The sequence below is a fragment of the Eupeodes corollae genome, chromosome 1, assembly GCF_945859685.1.
Source record: "Eupeodes corollae chromosome 1, idEupCoro1.1, whole genome shotgun sequence".
Taxonomy (NCBI): domain Eukaryota; kingdom Metazoa; phylum Arthropoda; class Insecta; order Diptera; family Syrphidae; genus Eupeodes; species Eupeodes corollae.
Window position 1 is genome coordinate 190,568,987 of NC_079147.1, and position 20,705 is coordinate 190,589,691.

Genomic DNA, 20,705 nt, shown 5'->3' on the forward strand with positions numbered 1-20,705 from the left:
ATAAAGGACACTAAGCGACGACGTCTTGGACAAAACGTCACTATTGACAGCTATAATTTTGAAGTAGTTAAGGACTTTGTCTACCTAGGCACCGCTATTAACACAGACAACGACACCAGCGCTGAAATAAAACGAAGAATAACTCTTGCAAATCGCTGCTTCTTTGGACTTAGAAGGCAATTGAGAAGTAAAGTCCTCTCTCGAGCATCTAAACCATCATCTATACGACACTCATCATCCCGGTTCTCATTTATGGCGCTGAGGCCTGGACCCTGTCAAAGAAAGATGAGAGCGTCATAGGATGCTTCCAAAGAAAAATTCTTCGGGTGATTTTTGGTCTCGTACGCATAGATGGAGAATGGAGGAGAAGATATAAAGACGAACTGTACTGGCTGTACAGCGACACGACCCAGTTAGCAGAATTAAAGTCTTGGGAGCGGAGACTGTAATGAATTTTCACAATTTCAACGCGTTTTTGAAGCGAGTGTCGGTCGTTCCATTTTTTGTAAAGGCGTGATATTTCTTGGTGGAATATCTGTCTCCTCTCTATCTTAAACTAAATAGTCGTCATATATTAATGCAATACAAAAATCTTACATAAATGTAGGATAAATGTTACCGTAAATAAAGCCTATTTACCCATGTAACATTCAAAATATCACGACCAAATTGACCTTTTTGTTCAATTGTTGAATTTTAATACCATTTTTTAGTTACTCACCATGTTCAGTTTCGTCAGTATTTTATGATCCAAAAGGGTATATTAAAGTTTACACCAATGGTTTAACAATGAGATGGTGGTTTTGCCCAGTGAAGCCATTAACATACCCTTTATGGGTTTATGGAATTACTAAATATTGTGACATACTCTCTAAATCTTTTTGCAGCTGTCATGCAGAAGTCATTGTTATAACATAGCAATTCGAAAAAAAGTCTTTGCTATTTCTTCCAATCATAAAAAAAGAGAATGTTACGCATACGCCACAGTGAACATTTTTTAAAAGACTTTTCCCCATTTGGATCTCTAGCTTAAGCTCAAATTTAGTGAATTTATTTCTTAACCTTGAATTCAAATTGCCTGCATCATCTTTTGCATCGATGAGTAAAGCTAAAATTTCTGTAAATTTCAAAGTTTTATGGTCTGTAACCCTTCGGCTTCTATTAACTCCAGACGACTGTCTAGAGTTTTTGACCTATGCAGATATACAAATCTTGTGATCAAAATCCTTTCCATTTAAACCTAAGCCAAAACAATCTTCCATAAACTTGGCCATGAAACTTCTAACTAAGAATATTAAAAATAAGAAAAGGCATCTCAACAAAACTGTCGAGACACCTCAAAACCCCTTAAAAACAATATTCTTACAATGAGATATTTTATAAAATTTATATTTACTACAATATATTTCGCAATGCTGTCACTTGCAACAATTATAGGTTTTCTCCTGCCCGCCAAGCTTAGTTCATTTTCATTCAAAACTTTTAAACAACTGGAGTACAAATTTTCAATTGCATATAAAATTAATGAAAATTTAACTTTTCGTCTTCTTCTATAAAGTAAACGTTTTCACATCGTTTTCTTATACCTAACAACATATGTATACATTACATACATATAGCTTGAATATTTATGAAAAATAATTCGTTAGCACTGTTTTTGGCATCTTTTATCCATAACTAAAAAAGTGTTCATAAGCCATCAAGCACGCCACACCACACCACACCATTAGGGTCTGCAGAGAGGTATAGGTTTGTCTGTATATTTGCTTTGACATGCCCAAAATTTATAGCAAGCAAGTTTCAGATGCAAAAGTAATTTTAGCAAACTATTTCAATATTGTTCTACTTTCAAAAATAAATTCAAAGAAAAGTGCAAAAAAAAGGAAATGTCAAAAATGTTTGTTTTCTTGCCTCACTCTGCTTTTTCACCCTTTTGTCTATACCTTAAAAGTTGTAGTTTTTTGGTTTCATTTTAGTTTCTTTTTGACATGATAAACATTAAAAAATGTCAACTACTTTAGTTTAAAGTTCATGAAATGATTTTGTGAAGGTTTAAGAAAAGGTATAAAATGCACTCCCATCTACGAAACTTAACTACCTGCATAATATACGGAGTCGAAAGTACCTATTGGAATTGCATTCAAAATTGCAATCACTTTTCTTATTTTTCGTTTTCGTTTTCGCACTTTAGAACTCTCAAAACTTGCATATAGGAACATTATATGACTTTGATTCCATATAGAACATTGCTTCGTCGTCATCTTCGTTTTCGTCTTTCTTGAGGATCTGAAAACGAATCCCATTCTAACAGACTTTATTTCGAATCTAATTTTGAAAATAAATAAAAGAAACAGAGAAAAAACTTACTGCAAGAGAAAAAGAAAGGAAGTAAACGAAGAAAAGGTCGAGCAACGATATGTGTGTGTACTCGTACGTATGGCAGCGAAAGGAGAAATATCCTTTTTTATTATGCGAAGCGTATAAAAATGTGAATTTCATTTTAACTGCGAACGTAAACGGAAGCAAGAGGTGATATTTTTTTCTTCATTTATTCGTTGTCGAAGTATTTTAAAAGATGTACACACACCACCGACAAAATGTGTATAAGGATATGTTGCACCTTGGATTGTTTAGTTTGCATACAGTTGTGGTCATATATATTAAGCCAATGAAATTAAAGTAATCTTACTTACTTTCTTAAGGTGGCGCTAGCCATCTTAGTCGTTGAACTTTTACCCTTCATTCCATCTTCTCCTCCACTCCCATTCGATGCATACGGGACCGTAGATCACACGAATAACTTTTTTCGCGAAACGACCCTAGGGGCTTTCATCCGCTTTTTGTCATAGTCTATGGCTCTGCACGGTATAGCAGGTCGGGGATGATGAGGGCCTTATATAGAAACACTTTGGTGGCTCGAGAGAGAGCCTTGCTACTTAATTGTTTCCTTATCCCAACGAAACAGCAGTTAGCAAGATATATTCTTCGTTTGATCTCAGCGCTGGTGTTCTTTTCTGCGTTTATAGCGGAGCCAAGGTAGACCTAGTTCTTGACGACCTCGAAGTTACGTCTGTCGAAGTGACGGTTTGACCAAGACGTCGTTGTTGTAGGTCCTTTCTTGACGACAGCATGTACTTTGTTTTGCCCTCATTAACGGTTAAGCCCATTTTTGCCGCCTCTGCCTCAATACTCACAAAAGCTCCATTGACATCACGCTGAGTTCTTCCGATTATGTCAATGTCATCAGCATATGCTAGTAATTTCTTTCAAGCAAGATGTTAAAAAAATCGCATGACAGCGCCTTAAACCTTTTTGACATCGAAATGTTCTGTTAAGTTGTTTCCAACATTTATGGATCAGCGTGAATTCTCCATGGTCATTCTACACAAACTGACGAGTTTGCCAGGAATGCTTACACTAAAATTGATCTTTACAGCTCTTCCCTTTAGATACTGTCATACGTGGCCTTGAAATCGATGAAAAGATGGTGGGTGTCAATTTGTTGTTCTTGGGTTGTTTTGCAGGATCTGCCGTAATATGAATATTTGATCGACTTTGGACTTTCCTGATCTAAAACCACACTAATAAGGACCTGTCAGGTTGTTGACGATGGACGTTCACATATTACGGCAGAGAAGATATTGTAGGCGATGTTAAGAAGACTGATTCCTCTATAGTTGGTGCAGTCTAGAGGGTCTCCTTTTTTCAGGATCGGGTAAACAATACTGAGGTTCCATTCATCGGGCATGCTTTCTTCCTACCATATCTTAAAGATTAGCATGCTTCTTACCAAATTATCTCCAGCTGCTTTGAACAGGTAGGTATTCAAGCCATCTGCTCCTGCGGCTTTATTAGACTTCAGCTTAGATATGGCAAACTTTACTTTGTCTAAATCGAGGGAAGGGGATTGTTGGCTTTCGTCGTCTATGTTGAATGGATCATCCTGGCTGTGAGCGGAATTCGGTTCGTCGTCGCCATTATATAGTCTGCAGAAGTGGTCCTTTCATATCCTCAGCATTGACTGCAGATCCACTATGATGCTCCTACTTTCGTCTTTGCAGCCTTCGGTTTTAGGTTAATGTACTTGTGAATTTCGTTTTACCTGTTCATAAATCTTCCGAACTTCACTTCTTCTTTTAAACCTCTCTCTCTTCGATCTCACGCTTTTCTTGCCCTCTCTTTATCCTTCTGAGAAGCCGGTGTTCCTCTCGCCTCTTCTGCTGATAGAGCTCATGAGCAGCTCTCGATCTTTTATGCAGCGCAGCTTTGGAGTAACCGTTTTTACTTTTTTTAAAAATTAAGTATTGGTTCGATGAGTTTTTCCAACATTTAAGGCCGTACATCGCAAATATTGTCCTCCGGTTAATCGGTTTAGGCTTGTCGATATAGACTATCGACTTTATACATCCCCATACAGATAATAGTCAAACGACGTTAAGTTTCACGATCTTGAAGGCTAATTCACGGATCCGTAACATAAAAATATGAGGTTATGTAACGTATCTTTATACTAATCAATAAAAAAGTCAGTAATCACTGACAACATAATTTTTAAAGAAGTACGGACTTATTTTTCCACCCATCTATAGATCCATAAAGCACGTTTAACAGTCAGTTCTTGTAGTTAAATACATGAAGCCCAAGTAGGTGAGAATTCCGATTCTGCTGAATTTTGTATTCATGGGTATGGCTTGGTGCCTTTGCCATCATATCCTCGCCAAATACATTAGGAACGATGTTGCTTATCAGATCTTGCCACAATATAAACTTTGCAGCTACTATTTCCTTCATTTACCTCTAATAAGTATATCATTCTCTATTGCTTTCTTTATTGAAGCCCTTATCTAGACAGAGTAAGAAGCTCCCGTGAATTTGATTATTTGTCTGATTCCATCCAAAGAATTGTTTTGTTGTCCTCTGCTCGCACTGAAATAGTAGTTACAGGCGATTTTAATATACACAACGTACACCATTCTTCTAACATTCAATTAGACCTACGGAAAACGCATGGTTCGATGCGGGCTGTACAAAAGTTTCCATTGTTATGAAGGCCACTTTTGAAAGTGGGAAAAGCTTTAAGCAAGTTAGGAAGGCCTGCAACGCCCGACGGCAAAAAATACTGCAATGTCCCAAAATTAGTACAAATTAGTTGGTCCTTCGTAAAAAACATGAGCAATTTTTCATCTTTCTCGGTTAATAAGCTCGTTGTCAATTACTCGGTCTTCCTCGGTTAATAAGCTCGTTGTCAATGACAACCCATTTGTTAGCCTTTTAGAGAAAGCAAATCTCTTTGCTAGATAGTTCGCAGCCAATTTATCGCTGCCAGTGAGTTTTATGATTTAGCCTGTACTTGAGCCTGTTAGTTATTCCATGGGACCAATCTTTATTCGCACTTGTACTTTGGTCAGTGACAGTCCTTAGAGATCTTAACTCACATAAATGCGTTGGTACGGCTGATCTCTCCGCTAATGTTCTTCAACGCTGGCAAAACTACTTCGTAAGCTTTTTCATCTGTCTTATTCCTTTAAACTCGATCCGAGCTGGTGAAAAACAGCATTTGTGCAGCCCATCCCCATAAAAGGCGAATCTTCTTCACCCTCTAGTTACTGAACGATTGCACTTACGTCCCTTCCTTCCAAAGCCATGGAAATATTGATTAATTATCAGTTCAAGAAATATCACGAAGACCGAAAGCCTCTTAATGATCATCTCAACGATAAGTGGAGTAAATCTGTACATCGCTTTGGAGGAAGTAAGATTATTACACTTTATATTGCACAAGAATTTGATAGAATTTTACATCAGGACCTCTTTGGGTTTTCATGAATCCCTCCTTCATTGGATGAGTATTGAGTAATTACATTCCGGATTGTTCAATTCAAATAGTTTTGGATGGGTATAGGTCTGAAAACCACAAAATAAATACTGGTGTGCCATAAGATTCTACTCTAGCTCTAATGAACTCCTTTCAGCAAACGCTCATCCAGTACATTGTTTCGCTGACGATAGTACTCTTAGCTTTTCACAATCCTTTTTTCGTTGATACAATGGCACCAAGTCTCTAAATGCTTTAAATCACGTTTTACAATTTATGCAGCTGGTTTTTCGTTGGAAATATTTTTTTGTCGCATAACTTCTGCACATATTTTCGCCACTGTATCGATTAGCCAAATTATTTTTTCCAAGAGTAAAACCAATTTGCTTACTCTAAGGGAAAATCAGTAGAATCAGCATTTCACTCGCTGGTACGTATCATTGAACATTCCCTCGAATACAAAAAATTTAACTTAGTAGCGTTCCTAGATATTGAAGAAGCTTTCAACAACGTCAGTTACCAGCCGATCACAAAAGCAATGGATAAGCTGAAATTAGAGAAATCACTCATAGATCTTATAAGTCTCATGCTCAAAAGCAGAACAATAATTTCTAACATGAGAAGTTTTACTACCACCAGATCGGTGAATCGAGGCACTCCCCAAGGTGGGGTCCTATCGCCTCTTTTATGGAACATGGTAGTAAACGACCTACTTACATCATTGGAAGCAGAGGGTTTTAAGGTGATTGCCTATGCTGACGACGACGTTGCGATATCCGTATCTGGGAAGCACCACCAAGTTCTCTCGGAACTCCTACAAATGCCCTAAACAGGCTAACTAAATGGGCTAAGCAATGTGAATTGGACGTCAACCCACACAAAACAGAATTAATACTCTTTTCGAGAAGATATAAAATTCCTCAGATTAGCCAGATTAGCCCACCCAAGATTAGAGGAATAACATTAAGCTTTTCCGACGAAGATAAATATTTAGGCCTCATTTTAGACAACAAAACTAAATTGGAAGGCAAATATTGATGAAAGAGTAAAAAAAGGCTACTGTAGCGCTTTTTACTTGTAAAAAGGCCATAGGATCAAAATGGGGCTTCTCCCGAAAAATAACCCATTGGCTATACACTTCGGTAATCAGACCGATACTCATTTATGGTGCTGTCATATGGTAGACCGCACTGGACAAGATGGTAAATCTAAATAAGCTCATCAAAGTCCAGCAGTCAGCAGGTATGTGCATCACAGGAGCACTTCGGTTAATACCAACCGCAGCACTGGAAGTGCTTTTAAACCTAACACCTCTTGACATCTTCTCCAAAATGGTGGCCGCCAACTCATATGTAAGGCTCAAAGATACCTCTCAATGGACCAGTAACAATACTGGACATACTACTATTCTAGACAGTTTCAGATCTATCCCAGATCGCTTAGACTATACCACCCCAAAAATGGTATTCGGTAAAAGCTTCCATGTGTCCATCCCTTCAAGATCCTCCTGGGAAGAAGAAAGACCCTTGGAAGACGATAGGGTACACTTCTATACAGACCGTTCAAAGACCGATCATGGAGCTGGAAGTGGTATCTTTTCGGAACAACTGAATCTCAGTCTATCCTATAGACTTCCCAATCAATGCAGTGTATTCCAGGCAGAAGTAATGGCGACAAAAGAAGCACTATCCTGGCTCAAAGAAAACGTTATATCTTATAAGGATATACGAATCTTCTCAAACAGCCAAGCTGCTCCTAAATCTCTCGCGCCTGTCTCCACAAACTCTCAAACAGTCCACGATTGTCAATCATCTCTGTAGCAAGACTACTGACATTTTTCTTAACTCCCAATCATTTCCACACGACGTATTCGTTTTGACAGAAACGTGGCTTAATTCAAGCTTTTCCGACACTGAACTTTTTAGTCAAGAGTTCGAAGTTTACAGAAAAGATCGTCATGTTGGTAATGCAAAGGATTTAGGTGGAGGTGTTCTCATAGCGGTAAAAAATACATATTTCTCTTCTTCTGTATCTTTTCCATTTGTATTATCAATTGAACTGGTATGTGTAAAGATAATGGTACAGACTAAGACTTTTTTCATTTTAAACGTTTACATTCCTCCAAAAAGTTTGGAGTCTGTTTATAACGATCTCTCCTTGGCATTAGACTATCTTATAAATTTGTCCAGCTCTGACACCAATATCTTACTTTTAGGTGATTTTAATTTACCACACATTGACTGGATTCCATCCGAAGACGAATCCTGCCTTGAAGCCTCTCCTTCTTCTTCACAAATGGGACTATCTCTTCTCGATAAAGTCCTTCTTACTGACTTACAGCAAACAAGCTGTATTAAAAACTCAAAAAATCGAATTCTCGATTTAGTCTTTTCTTCTGACGCTATTAGTACTCTTGTTCTAGAGTCTAGATCAGGAATTACTAATATTGACAAATATCACCCCCCTTTGGACATTTTTTTTGATTTAAGTAATCACCTTACTAAACACAGTAATTCTTTTGATTGCTTATATAATTTTGATTTCAGAAGAGCCAATTTCCAGCAGTTGTCTGAAGATTTAACCAGTTCTGGAATTGCTGATACACTATCATTTTCTAACATTGACGAAGCAGTTTCAACTTTTTATAGGATCCTTAATTGTTGTTTTGGAAAAAATGTACCGATAAAGAAATCAAGAAATACAAACTTTAGCCATCCTTGGTACACGAAAGAATTGCGTTTACTGCGTAACAAAAGAAATAAGGCATGGAAATCGTATCTCAAAACTCTGTCTCCAGTCAACTTCTCTTTTTATGTTGAACTCTTTAACCAATTTAAATCTCTTTCTAATTATTTATATGCTTGTTATGTTACTGATATGGGCACCTCTTTGAAAGAGAATCCTAAAAAATTTTGGAATTTTGTAAACTCAAAGAAAAAATCAGATGGCTTTCCAGTTATCTTCAATTACAAGAACCTTTCGTTAGATAAAACTTTTGACATCTGTAACGCTTTCGCGACGAATTTCCGTGAGTCATTTGTTAATAGCCCTCAAGAAGTTGATGAAGTATATTTTCATAATAATCACACTTTTTCGCAAACTAGCTGTAGCCACATACCTGTGCTACAGAGTACGGTCCTTGATCTTTTATCTACGTTGAATGATGACTGCTCAGCCGGTCCTGTTGGTATTCCCCCGATAGTACTAAAAAAGTGTAGTAATGTTTTAGTTGAACCCCTTACGTTTTTATTCCAACTTTCCCTAAAAACAGGCAAATTTCCCAGTATATGGAAGAAGTCATTTCTTACACCAATTTTCAAGAAAGGTAACAAGTCGGATATAAGCAACTACAGGCCCATTGCAAAGCTTTCTTGCATTCCTAAAGTATTTGAACAAGTTGTTTGTGAAAGCATAGCATATTTTAGTAAAAATATCATTTGCGAACAGCAACATGGTTTTGTGAAAAAAAGATCAACCGTTACTAATCTCCTCACATTCTCAAACATATGTTCAAACGCTTTAGAACAAGGTTATGAAGTTGATTGTGTATACACCGACTTTTCTAAAGCTTTTGACCAACTAAGCCACGAAATTATTTTATTTAAACTTAAGGCTCTTGGTTTTCCACCATTTTTCTTAGCTTGGATTAAGTCATACCTTGAAAACAGATCCTACGAGGTAAAATTTAGAAATTGTCATTCTGAACCTTTCGTTGCTCAATCTGGTGTTCCCCAGGGAAGCCATCTTGGCCCTTTTCTGTTCATCCTGTCTATTAACGATGTATCGTCATGTCTACGCTCAAGTGAACTTCTTATTTTTGCTGACGATATGAAGATTTTCAAAATAATAAAGTCAAACCATGATCGTATTCTTTTACAAGCCGACATTGATAGTTTCACATTTTGGTGTGGGAAAAATAGCCTTTTACTCAACCCTTTAAAATGCCAGACTATAACTTTCACTAAAAAACTAATCAGTAACGTATTTGACTACTGTATATCACAGCAAAAACTCTGTCGTGTCTCCACATTTAAAGACTTAGGTGTACATTTCTGTTCCAACTTAGAGTTTACACATCACATTAATGTTATTGTTAATAAAGCAAGTTCTATGCTTGGTTTTATAAAACGCTGGGCAAAGGAGTTCAATGATCCCTATGTTACCCTTTCTTTGTATAATTGCCATGTTCGTCCTCATCTTGAATATGCTTCGCAGGTATGGACTCCCTATTACGAAATTCATAGAAAACGTATTGAATCAATTCAACATAATTTCATTCGCTTTGCTCTAAAAGGTCTTCCTTGGGAAGATCCCTATGATCTGCCTCCCTATGAACATCGTATTCTACTTCTTCAAATGCAATCTCTCCATCAAAGGCGTGTTAATAATGACTTAGTATTTTTTCATCAACTCATTAATGGTGAAATTGATGCACCTTATTTGCTATCTTGTGTACATTTGAATTACCGGGGCGGAACTCATCACCTGCGCACGTTTGATTTTATACATATTGACTTCCATAGAACTAACTATGGCAAGAATGAAGCTTTAAGTCGAATGAGCATTTTATATAACTTAAACTGTTCATCGATAGATTTAAATTTAAATAAGGTGGGATTAAAATCATTGTTTAGAACCAGTGCTTCACTATCGTAATTTTTTGTTCTGTAATAGTTAAATGCTAATTTTGTTTTGTATTTTGTGCGTGTGTTAGGCTATATTTGTATTATTTTTTACTAACAACTAACACATGCACTTATGATGAGCCTCTGATCGTAGTTTGACGCTTGCTATAAGCTTACTACTTTCTGAAATTCTGAAGTGTAAAAAAAAAAAGAATGAGATGACGGAACAGTTTAACATTCACCTCATTTGGGTGCCGGGCCACAGAGACATTCCGGGAAATTGAAAAGCCGAGAGCTCGCCAAAAACGGAACACTTCTGCCTAATGTTAGATAAAAACATAACAAAGGAACACCACTGACTACATGCAAATATCTTCTCAAGCAATATGCTCTAGAAACAACAAATGCTAGATGGTCACAGAGTACCACCTGCCTAGCAACCAAGCAAATATGGCCAAGTATTGACTTAAAACGGTCAAAAGGCTTGATATCACTTAGCAGACAAAGTATAAGCTCTACAATTTGCCTCATAGACAGCCACTCCAACCTAACCTAACCTAAGACCAATTTGTAGCAGCACAACTACTCTTTGAAAAAACTTTCTTAAATTGTCCATAGGGCTTATATCAAGAATTTGGGCAAACCACATTTGGATTTTAATTGAATCGAATTCGAACCAATGTTTGACAATCCGAGAGTACTGCTTCGGATCGTTATCTAGTTGAAACTAGGGTACTGGTACGGAAACTCCTGCAACCAAATTTTGCTTCCAAGTGAAATTATTCAAGCTTTTTGTCCAGCCCATCCCCAATTAAGTCTCAATTTGTCTTGCCTTTTATAAAGTTATTTCCACCTACCTGAAATTTATCCTAAATCATCAACAGAAACGTTATAAGTTATCATGGTTCCTTAGATATAAAAAATACGCATTGCTTAATTCTAGTTTAAATATCCCAAAAAATTAATTCTTCATCCACGCTAATAAAACATTCAATAATCATTTGAATTAACCTTAAACACTAACAGGAAATGAAAAGATACAAACCGTTAATCTGCAATAATATTGATTACCTGTGTTACATTTTTCTTCGGATAAGTTTGTTTGCTGCTTTGACGACACAGCCCACTAGACAAAACATTCCGTACGCTTTCATCCCCTGGTCTAGCTCATCTTAATACCACTTGTAACGTAAGAAAGAACTCATCCCAAAAATTATGAAATACGGGGATACTAACTTATCGTAAGAAAATGGTTTGTGCATTCGATTCATTTGTTCAAATATACAAACCATTTATATTGATATATTATTTTCCCAGTATTTTAAATTTACATTGTAGGAAAATGTTAAAGTTTTCAATAATTCTTAAAGTATATTCAATAAAAATACAGTTCACGAAATCTATTTACAATTTTCTTTCTTTTGACAACTTATTTGATAAAATTGATTGTCAGAAAAGGGGACTTATCATAACTTCTAAACACTTTGAAATCGAAACGATCATTGTCCAAAAACAAAAGCTTCTCTAAAGATGTCTTAGCGTAGAACGATGGCTTCGACAAGTTTTTTACTTTACCAAGTTTCTTTTTTTTTTTTAATTTTGGGAACAAATCTTAGATTGTAGTTACTTTGACAAAGTTTTTGAGTTTTTTTTTTATAGCATTTCCAGACAATTATTGTGTTCCATGAAGTTTAGCCCATTGAAGTAAAGTATTACTTTTTTTTTGTAAAACTACACTTCAAATAAATAATCGGATCAAAAAAAAATCAAATGGGGTGGCGCAACAGTCCTTTGTGAACCAGGGCCTAGTGACTTACAACTCTCAACCATTCCTGTGTGCGAGTAATGTGGTCAGGAATGGAGGGGACCTACAATTTTTATGCCGAATCCGAACGGCTAGTTTGAGAAAGCACTTTTTCATGACAAGAATTACTCTTGAAGGATTTGTCAATTCCTCGCAAGAGGCAGTACCCGCGAAAATTATTTTTTTTTTTAAAATTAAGGTGACACAGGCAGGGATTGAACCCAAGACCCCTTGCATGACAGTCCAACGCACTAACCATCATGCCACGGGTACTACAAATAAATAATCAGATAGTTTGAAAATATTGTTAAAAAAATGTCTTTGTTCATCTTGTGGCTTAATTATGTGTCAAAAACTGTATGTGTGTAAGACTTAGAATATATATTGCTCAGACAAACGACCTACTGTCCCAGACTGCAAACTGCATTTATCGTCTTTTCGTATTTTTTCATTCTTTTTCTTTTTATTTTGGAATGGAAATGGAAACTAAAATAAAATGAAATAAAATAAACATAAATAGAACTTTATTATAGAAGACAGAAGGAAGAAAATGAAGCTATTTCTATTGCATTTTGAGTTCACTTGGTAAATTGTACAAGTTTTAATAAATATTCGTAATATTTTTTCTTTTAAATTCTAGATTTCTTTTACTTACCTATTTTTGTGATGAATTTATTATCTGAACTATGAGTTTAATAAAAATAAATAAACTCTTTCAAAATACATATAAATATTTTTTTAAAGTTAATTGGAAATCTATTTAATTTCTTGATTAATCTTCTGAGTTGACGAAAGTTAATTTCGTTAAAAATAATCAACACGACTTTTTATATGCATTTTGGAAAATGAAATTTCTAAGGCAAGTTCCATAATTTGCAATGATTTACATTACTATTTTTAGTAGTTTGAGTATTTGTTCATTCGTAAAAAGGATTTTTATCTAAAGAGTGATTAAATAAATAGCTATGATAATTTTTATAATTCTTAAGGTTTTGAACTAATTAACTAACTTATAGTTTGCTATTCGTTAATGCTTGCTGATGACACAAGACTGATAAATTTTAATTGGTACTCTCAAAAATGTTTAAATGATATTTTTTGTGATCAATAATATTTTGTTTCAAAGACATTTAATCGAAAATTGAAGATTAAGATGTTTTCTAAAAAATGTTTACAAAATTTTACCAAATTTTCCGAATATCGAGTTTAAAAATATTTGTTTGAATTTTTTTTTTTGATTTATACAAAATTTGTTAACTTCCCATAGGACTTTATTGTAATGGGTCTGTTCTTGGCGCTTCAAGATCTCTTAATCAAAGGTTGTTGGAGAGATATCTAAGCTTGCATGTGTACGGAGGTATAGGTGTCCTTCTGATAACTTTTTTTGTCAGTTAGTCTAAGGGACCATTACCACCAAATATTTGTCACCTCTAATATTTCGAGGTCCGCAAGAATATTTGAATGCATTAAAGAATAAGATTGGATTAGATTAGGTTGATTTTATCTAAACATACTATTAAGTCCATTGGGAACCCCTTAAGGGTCTCTACTACGCCTACGCAAATCGTGTACGGTTTCCGGAGATGTGTTTCAGCTCCCTCCAACTCTAGCCTAGTGACGCTGATTCCGCCTTGACTATCTTGCGCTATGTGCTTCTCGGTCGTCCAGCTCTTCTTTCTTCTTGTGTTAGCGGATACCACTGGATTGCTTGGCCTGCAATGCAGTCGTTCGAAGCGTATGTCCAATACATTGCCACTTACGTCTTCGTTTTATAGATTCTATACACGGAAAGAATAAATACATTGCAAATATTACAATTTCAGTATGAGTGTGAACGCAATACTGTATGGCTTGATTAAAACTGTATCTTAGTTATTTAAGTTGAGGTAAGGTAAGGCACTACAGTCCTGTGTGAACTAGGGCCTCACCAAAAAAACTTCTCCATCTAGCTCGGTCCCTAGCTAGATGTCTTCAGTTTCGCGCTCCAAGTTAGATGAGATCACTTTTCACTTGTAGCCGCCACCCGATCCTCGGTCTTCCTCTACTGCGCTGTCATGTGGATGTGAATTCGAAAACTTTCCGGTCGGAGTATTGGCTTCCATGCCCTCTACGTGACCCAGCCATCTAAGTCGTTGGACTTTTACCCTTTTGGCTAAGTCTACGTCCCAGCTTGCTGTTCCATTGTCTCCTCCACTCCCCTTCTATGCATACGGGACCGTATACCACATGAAGAACTTTTCTCTCGAAATGCCCAAATAGCTTTCATTCGCGTTTGTCATAGTCCATGGCTCTGCAAAGAACAGCAGGTGGAGGATGATGAAGGCCTTATATAGGGATACTTTGGTCCCTCGAGAGAGGGCTTTTCTACTTTATTGCTTTCTTAGACCAAAGAAACATCGGTTAGCAAGAGATATTCTTCGTTTGATCTCACCGCTGGTGTTTTTTTCTGCGTTCATAGCGAAAATTAGGTAGACGGAGTCCTTAACTACCTCATAGTTACGTCTGTCGATGGTGACGTTTTGACTGAGACTCCTCGTCATCGGTGTTGTAAGTCCTTTCCTAATGACAGTATGTACTTTGTTTTGTCCTCATTAACCGTTAAGACATCACGCTGAGTTTTTCCATTTATGTCCATGTCATCAGCATATGCTAGTAATTGGTCAGATTGTTGAAAGATAGTGCCTCTAGTGTTGACGTAGGAGCTCTTCGCTATTTTTTCAAGTACAATGTTAAAAAAATCGAATGACAGCGAATCACCTTTTCTAAAGCCTTTTTACCATCGAAAGTTTCTGTTAAGTTGTTAACAACCTTTATCTACGAGTTTGGTAGGGATGCCGAAACAAGGCATGGCTCTATACAGATCGTCCCTGTAGATGCTGTCATATGCGGCTTTGAAATCAATGAAAAGAGGGTGGGTGTCGCTTTGATGTTTTTGGATTTTTTTGCAGGATCTGCCGTAATGTGAATATTTGATCGACCGTGGACTTTCCTGGTCTAAAACCACAATGATAAGGACCTATCGGATTGTTGCGATGCTAAGTAGACTGATGTCTGTATAGTTTAGAAGGTCTCCTTTTTTCAGAATCGGACAAACAATTTATCGGGCGTGCTTTTTTCCGACTATATCTTACAAAGAAGTTGATGCATTCTCCTTACCAAATTATTTCCAGCTGCTTTAAGGAGCTTGGCATTCAAGCCATCGGCTTTGTTAGACTTGAGCTAGAGTATGGCAATCTTTACTTCATCTTAGTCGTGAAGACGGTATTGTTGCCTTTCTTCGTCGATGTTGATTCGGTTCGTCGCGTCGTCGCCTTTATAAAGTCTGCAGAAGTGGTCAATCCATTTCCTCAGCATTGACTGCGGTTCCACTATGATGTTTCCACTTTCGTCATTGCAGCTATCGGTTCGAGGTTTATGTACCTGTGAATTTCGTTTTACCTGTTCATAAAACTTTCGAACTTTATTTTTGCTTTTAAACGTCTCAACATCTTCAACCGCACACTTCTATGTCCTTCTATGCAGCGCCACGTTCCGTGCCTGTTTCTTAAAACCAGGGTTTCCTTGTTGGTGGTTGTTTGAAACCCAGCACATGATAGCGACTTCTGTTATAGTGTCTTGGCAATGTTGCCACTGGTTCTTAATATATGGTGTTGTCGACAGAGACCGTCGAGAGAGGTTACTCAGTCGAAGAATGATTAGCGATCTCTTGTGATTTTAGCTGTTCGACGTTTTATCTTCTCCCAGCACCCTTGTTTTGACTTGGGTCTAGAAACCATTAATTAATTATATATATAAAATGAAAAAAAAACCCTTTTGAAAAGTTATGTTTCCATAATTCTTAAGCTTTGATTGCAATTTTAGATTTTTGAATCCTGCGAACACAATAATATGTATAAGACTTGTATGTAATAACTCCTCTTAATCTTAAATAATTGTTTTTATTTTAATTATTTTCTTGTATCTTAATCCTTGCAAATTTTAAAATTGACTCCAATTCTTAAATAATGTAAACGAATAAGTTGACATTTTCAAAAAGACAGCATCCTCAAACCCAGTTTAGACTTCTGACCCGGGAATTGTTTTTGTTTGTCTATTATTTTCTTATGTTTACTTATTTGTATCTTATATTTTACTTTTCTTTCTTTATCCTTTGTCTATGTCTATAAAACTAAATTGTTTACCTTAAGACAGGAAATTTCACTTTTTATTGAAAAAGTTTTATAATTGGTTTAAGATAGACTGGGATTTTATAAACAGTCTCCTTTCCGAGTAAATATGCCTGCGGTTAATAAATTTATATTCAAGCAATTAATTTCGAATACATGTTTTATTAAAGAACAAAAAAAAAATGTTATTGATATTTTGAATTTATTTGTTTTTTCTTGTTTTCTTTTGTAATTTCAGTGATTTTAAAAGCACAAATTATGGAACGGCTAGCAATAATAACATTTCTTCTTCGAATCGTGGAACTTGCTGCAGTGGTGTTAGTTCTGGTAGCGTTGCAACTCCCGGAACACCAACAACGATCTATTGTCTACATGGCCAAGAACATATTGAATGTGAGTTTTTTTAAAAGATTTTTTTTAAACTTCAGAATTTTTCCAGAAAGCAGTAAGCTTATAGCAAGCGTCAGGCTACAATCAGTGGCTTATCATAGGTGCAAGTGTTAGTTGTTAGTAAGCAAAATAATAGAATTATGAATTTTATGATTTTTATGAATTTCGCAAAATTGAGTCCATACTTGTGAAGCTTATTCAAGATAAAGTCGATCATGGTAACTGTTTAAAAAGAGGGTAACATAGGGATCATTAAACTTATTTCCACAAGCATAGAACTTGCTTTATTGACAATACAATTAATGTGATGCGTAAATTATTAGTTCTAACAGTAATAAATTCATTAATCCTTTCAAATGTAGAAACTATAGAGCTTTCGCTGTGAAATACAATAACTAAATAACGATTTACGATTCTTTTTTTTAAAGGTATCGTCAAGTATATCAAAGGGTGATTGAGGAAAGGGCTATTTTTCTTAAACCATAAAACAAAGAGCCCGGGCTCTATTATTTTTAAAATTTTTATCATCAAAAAAGAGAATCTCACTTGAATGTAAATATGACCTAACGTTGTTAATAGGCAAGCGTTAAGATCGTTTACTTGGGGAACACTAAAGCAACAAACGGTTCTAAATGACAATTTCTAAATTTGACCCCATAAAATCTATTTTTAAGGTAAGATTTGATCCAGGCCAAGAAAGTGATAGAAAACCAAGACCTTCAATTTGTATAAAATAATTCCGTGGCTAAGTTAGTCAATAGCATCAGAAAAGTCAATGTATACACAGTTAACTTGATGACCTTGTTGTAAAGCGTTTAAAAATATGTTTGAGAATGTGAGGAGATTTTTAAGGATTAATTCTTTTTTTTCAAGAATCCGCGTTTCTGTTGGCAAAAAAAGTTTTTACTGAAAAATCCACAATTCTCACATATAACTTTTTCAAAAAGTTTAAGAATGCAAGAAGTAATGTTGGGTTAATCAGCTTGGCTCTTGAAGATTTTGAATCTCTTTGTAAGAAAAGACAACCAAATGCAATTTAGAACAAGTGGTTCTTTATTAATTAAATTAGTTTAAAGAAGATTAAAATTCCTGAAATATATTGTTATGCTTTTAAAGTAATAATAATATGATTTAATAATAAACTTACTTTATGGTTTAGAAACCAAGGATTCAAGCACAAATTTAAGATTATTAATCAGACAAAGTATAATCAGTTTGGATTGAATTTGTAAGATTAAATTATAAGTAATTCAAGACATCGGAAGTAAAATGAAAATGAATATTATAATATATATAAGATTAAGTTAAAAAATATTAAGAAAAAAGGGTATAAGAAAGTTTGAAACGAAATGTAGTAGAATAAGTTACAGGGTGTTGACAGTGGCGGTAACAAGTAAGTTTGGGCCCGTATGTTGCTGTGTCCGTCTTGTTACCTGTCTTGAATATTGACATAAGAAATTACTTCTTTCATATATTGTCAATTCTTCCAGTTTTGAAAGAAAGTTTTAAGGGGTTCAACTGAAGCATGTCTAGATGCTAGACGGGACGCAATCATCATTTAACACGGCAGAAGATCAAAGACCATGTTCTGTTGCACAGGGACATGACTAAACTTCATCAACTACTTCAGGACTATTAACAAATGAAATGAAATTAATTGTGACAGCGGGGAAGACATCAACTGTTCTTACAAGTTTCCCAATTTTTAAAGGATTCATATTTTAAATTCAGTAAAGCGTTTATAAAAAAAGATTTTAGTTGGGTACATAGGGAAGTTTGCACTGCCTTATTTCTTTTGATTCGCAGTGCAGGCATTTTTTTTTTCATTTTTTTTTCAATTTTTTCCAAACAATTTTTAGGGATTTCATAAAAATTTAAAATTGCTTCGTCAATATTATATAATCCTAATATATCAGCAATTCCAAAAATCGTTAAATCTTCAGCTTAAATTAAACCCTTTGTAAGTTTGATTGATAGTACCCGAAGCGTGATGGTTAGTGTGTTGGACTGTCTTGCCAGAGGTCTTGGGTTCGACTCCTGCCTGTGCCATCTGAAGTTTTTTTCACGGATATTGTCTCTTGCGAGGAATTGACAAATCCTCCAAAAGTAGTACTTGTCATGAAAATTGCTTTTTCAAATTAGCCCTTCAGATTCGGCTTACAATTGTAGGTCCACTCCATCCCCGACAACATTACTTGCACACAAGATCGTTGAGAATTGTAAGTCAGTAGGCCCTAGCTGTCAACGAGCTGCTGAGCCACTTAATTTAATTCTTTATTTTTTAATCTCGATTAATAAAGCCAAATTGGTTGCACCACAGTTGTTTTTGAATCGACGTTACCGGAGAGTGTTATGAGTCCTGTTGTTCTTGAGAGCTTACACCATTTTATGGGACAAGTCTTCTTTCGCAATCGTGTAGTTGCAAGAGTACTGAAATACCTTGACACACACAAATCCGCTGGCCCGTATAGTATCACCTATTGTTCTGAAGAGGTGTTGTTCAACGCTATTTAAACCACTGTGTAATATTTTTTATCTGTCCTACTTTTCATGACTCCTACCGAGCAAATGGAAAACAGCATTTCTCCAGCCCATCCCCAAAAAAGGCGAATCTTCCTCACCCCCTAATTACCGACCGATTGTGCTTACGTCCCTTCTTTCCAACGTCATTGAAACACTGATTATTTTATCAGCTTAAGAAATAAGTCTAAGAACGATAGCTTGACCGGGCTGCGGCGGTATGGCATTGATAGCAATAAGTCCACTGGAACAAATATTTACACTTGATATTTCAAAAGCATCAAGCGGGAATTTATCGTGTCCTCGACTCCCATTAAAAATCTACGGAAAATCTCATCGTTAGGTTTGTAACGGTTAAAATGTCTTACGGTCTCTCTTCGACTACTAAATTTCTATAACAGAAAATGAATGAGTCCGTACTACAGGTTTAGGCAATTTCAATGTGGATTGCTCTTTTCTATCTTACGGCCATAGACAATGTCAAATGGACCACCTTACGAAAGTGTTAAAATTACCGGTTCCGGAGGGGTCACCTTGGCTAAATTCATCTTGCAGCGAAAACAGTGTTTCCTCACGCAATTTCGTTTCCGATTCTTTATTTGAATAAAAAAATATATTTGTGTGATCGCAGAAGATCACAATCAACAATTAAATAAAACGCATTCATGTATTTTAAACTTAATATTATTTATTAAATCAAAGCTTCAGATCCCTTACCACTGGTGGGGGGAAGAATGACTAACTGTGCACTCAACTTGAATTGATCGATGAAACCCTTTTTATACTTATAAAATGTTTACTAAGCAAATCTATCTTCGACTGAAGATCGTTTGCTTTCCTTTGTCTTTTAAAATTGCTGACACAAGAATTCTTTTAGAATTATTTAAGATGCTTTGGACACACAAGTTACTGAAGGCAAAATGTGCTGATATGATATTTATAATATCGGATATCATCATTCGCTATGAGATGAAATTATGAATCAATGTGTGAGCATTACATTTTGTTTATATAAAGATACTTTGTATCTTTCTTCATTATTATAGGGTGTTTAATAATTTTACAAAGTTATGTGAGGGTCAAACATTTTTGTCAAAAACGACATTATATCCGAACTTCGTGGAAACATATAACTTTGCGAACAAAAATTACAAATAAACACCTTATTGTTTCACACAAACGATTTAGTCAAATTAACGAAAAAAAACAAATTAAACATTAATTATAAATGACTTACACGTGAATGCATTTCGGACGCTTCAGTGGCGCTCATCATCAGCACTAACTCAATTGACCCAAACAATTATTAGTTTTGGTAAATCCAGAGCGAAGAAGAAACAGTTACATTTTTTGTAAGTAAAAACTATACAAGAGAGAACAAAGGT

The 20,705-nt window shown here is 35.6% G+C and overlaps 1 protein-coding gene across 2 annotated transcripts in view; it reads left to right on the plus strand.

Moving 5' to 3' along the window:
- LOC129939081 (proton-coupled zinc antiporter SLC30A2) overlaps positions 1-20,705 on the plus strand; it is a 222,710-nt gene that overhangs the window by 48,795 nt on the left and 153,210 nt on the right. For both annotated transcript variants that reach the window (XM_056046950.1, XM_056046949.1), the window contains exon 2: positions 16,649-16,803. In XM_056046950.1, the coding sequence (XP_055902925.1) occupies positions 16,649-16,803 (155 nt within the window). The remainder of the gene's footprint in view (positions 1-16,648; positions 16,804-20,705) is intronic.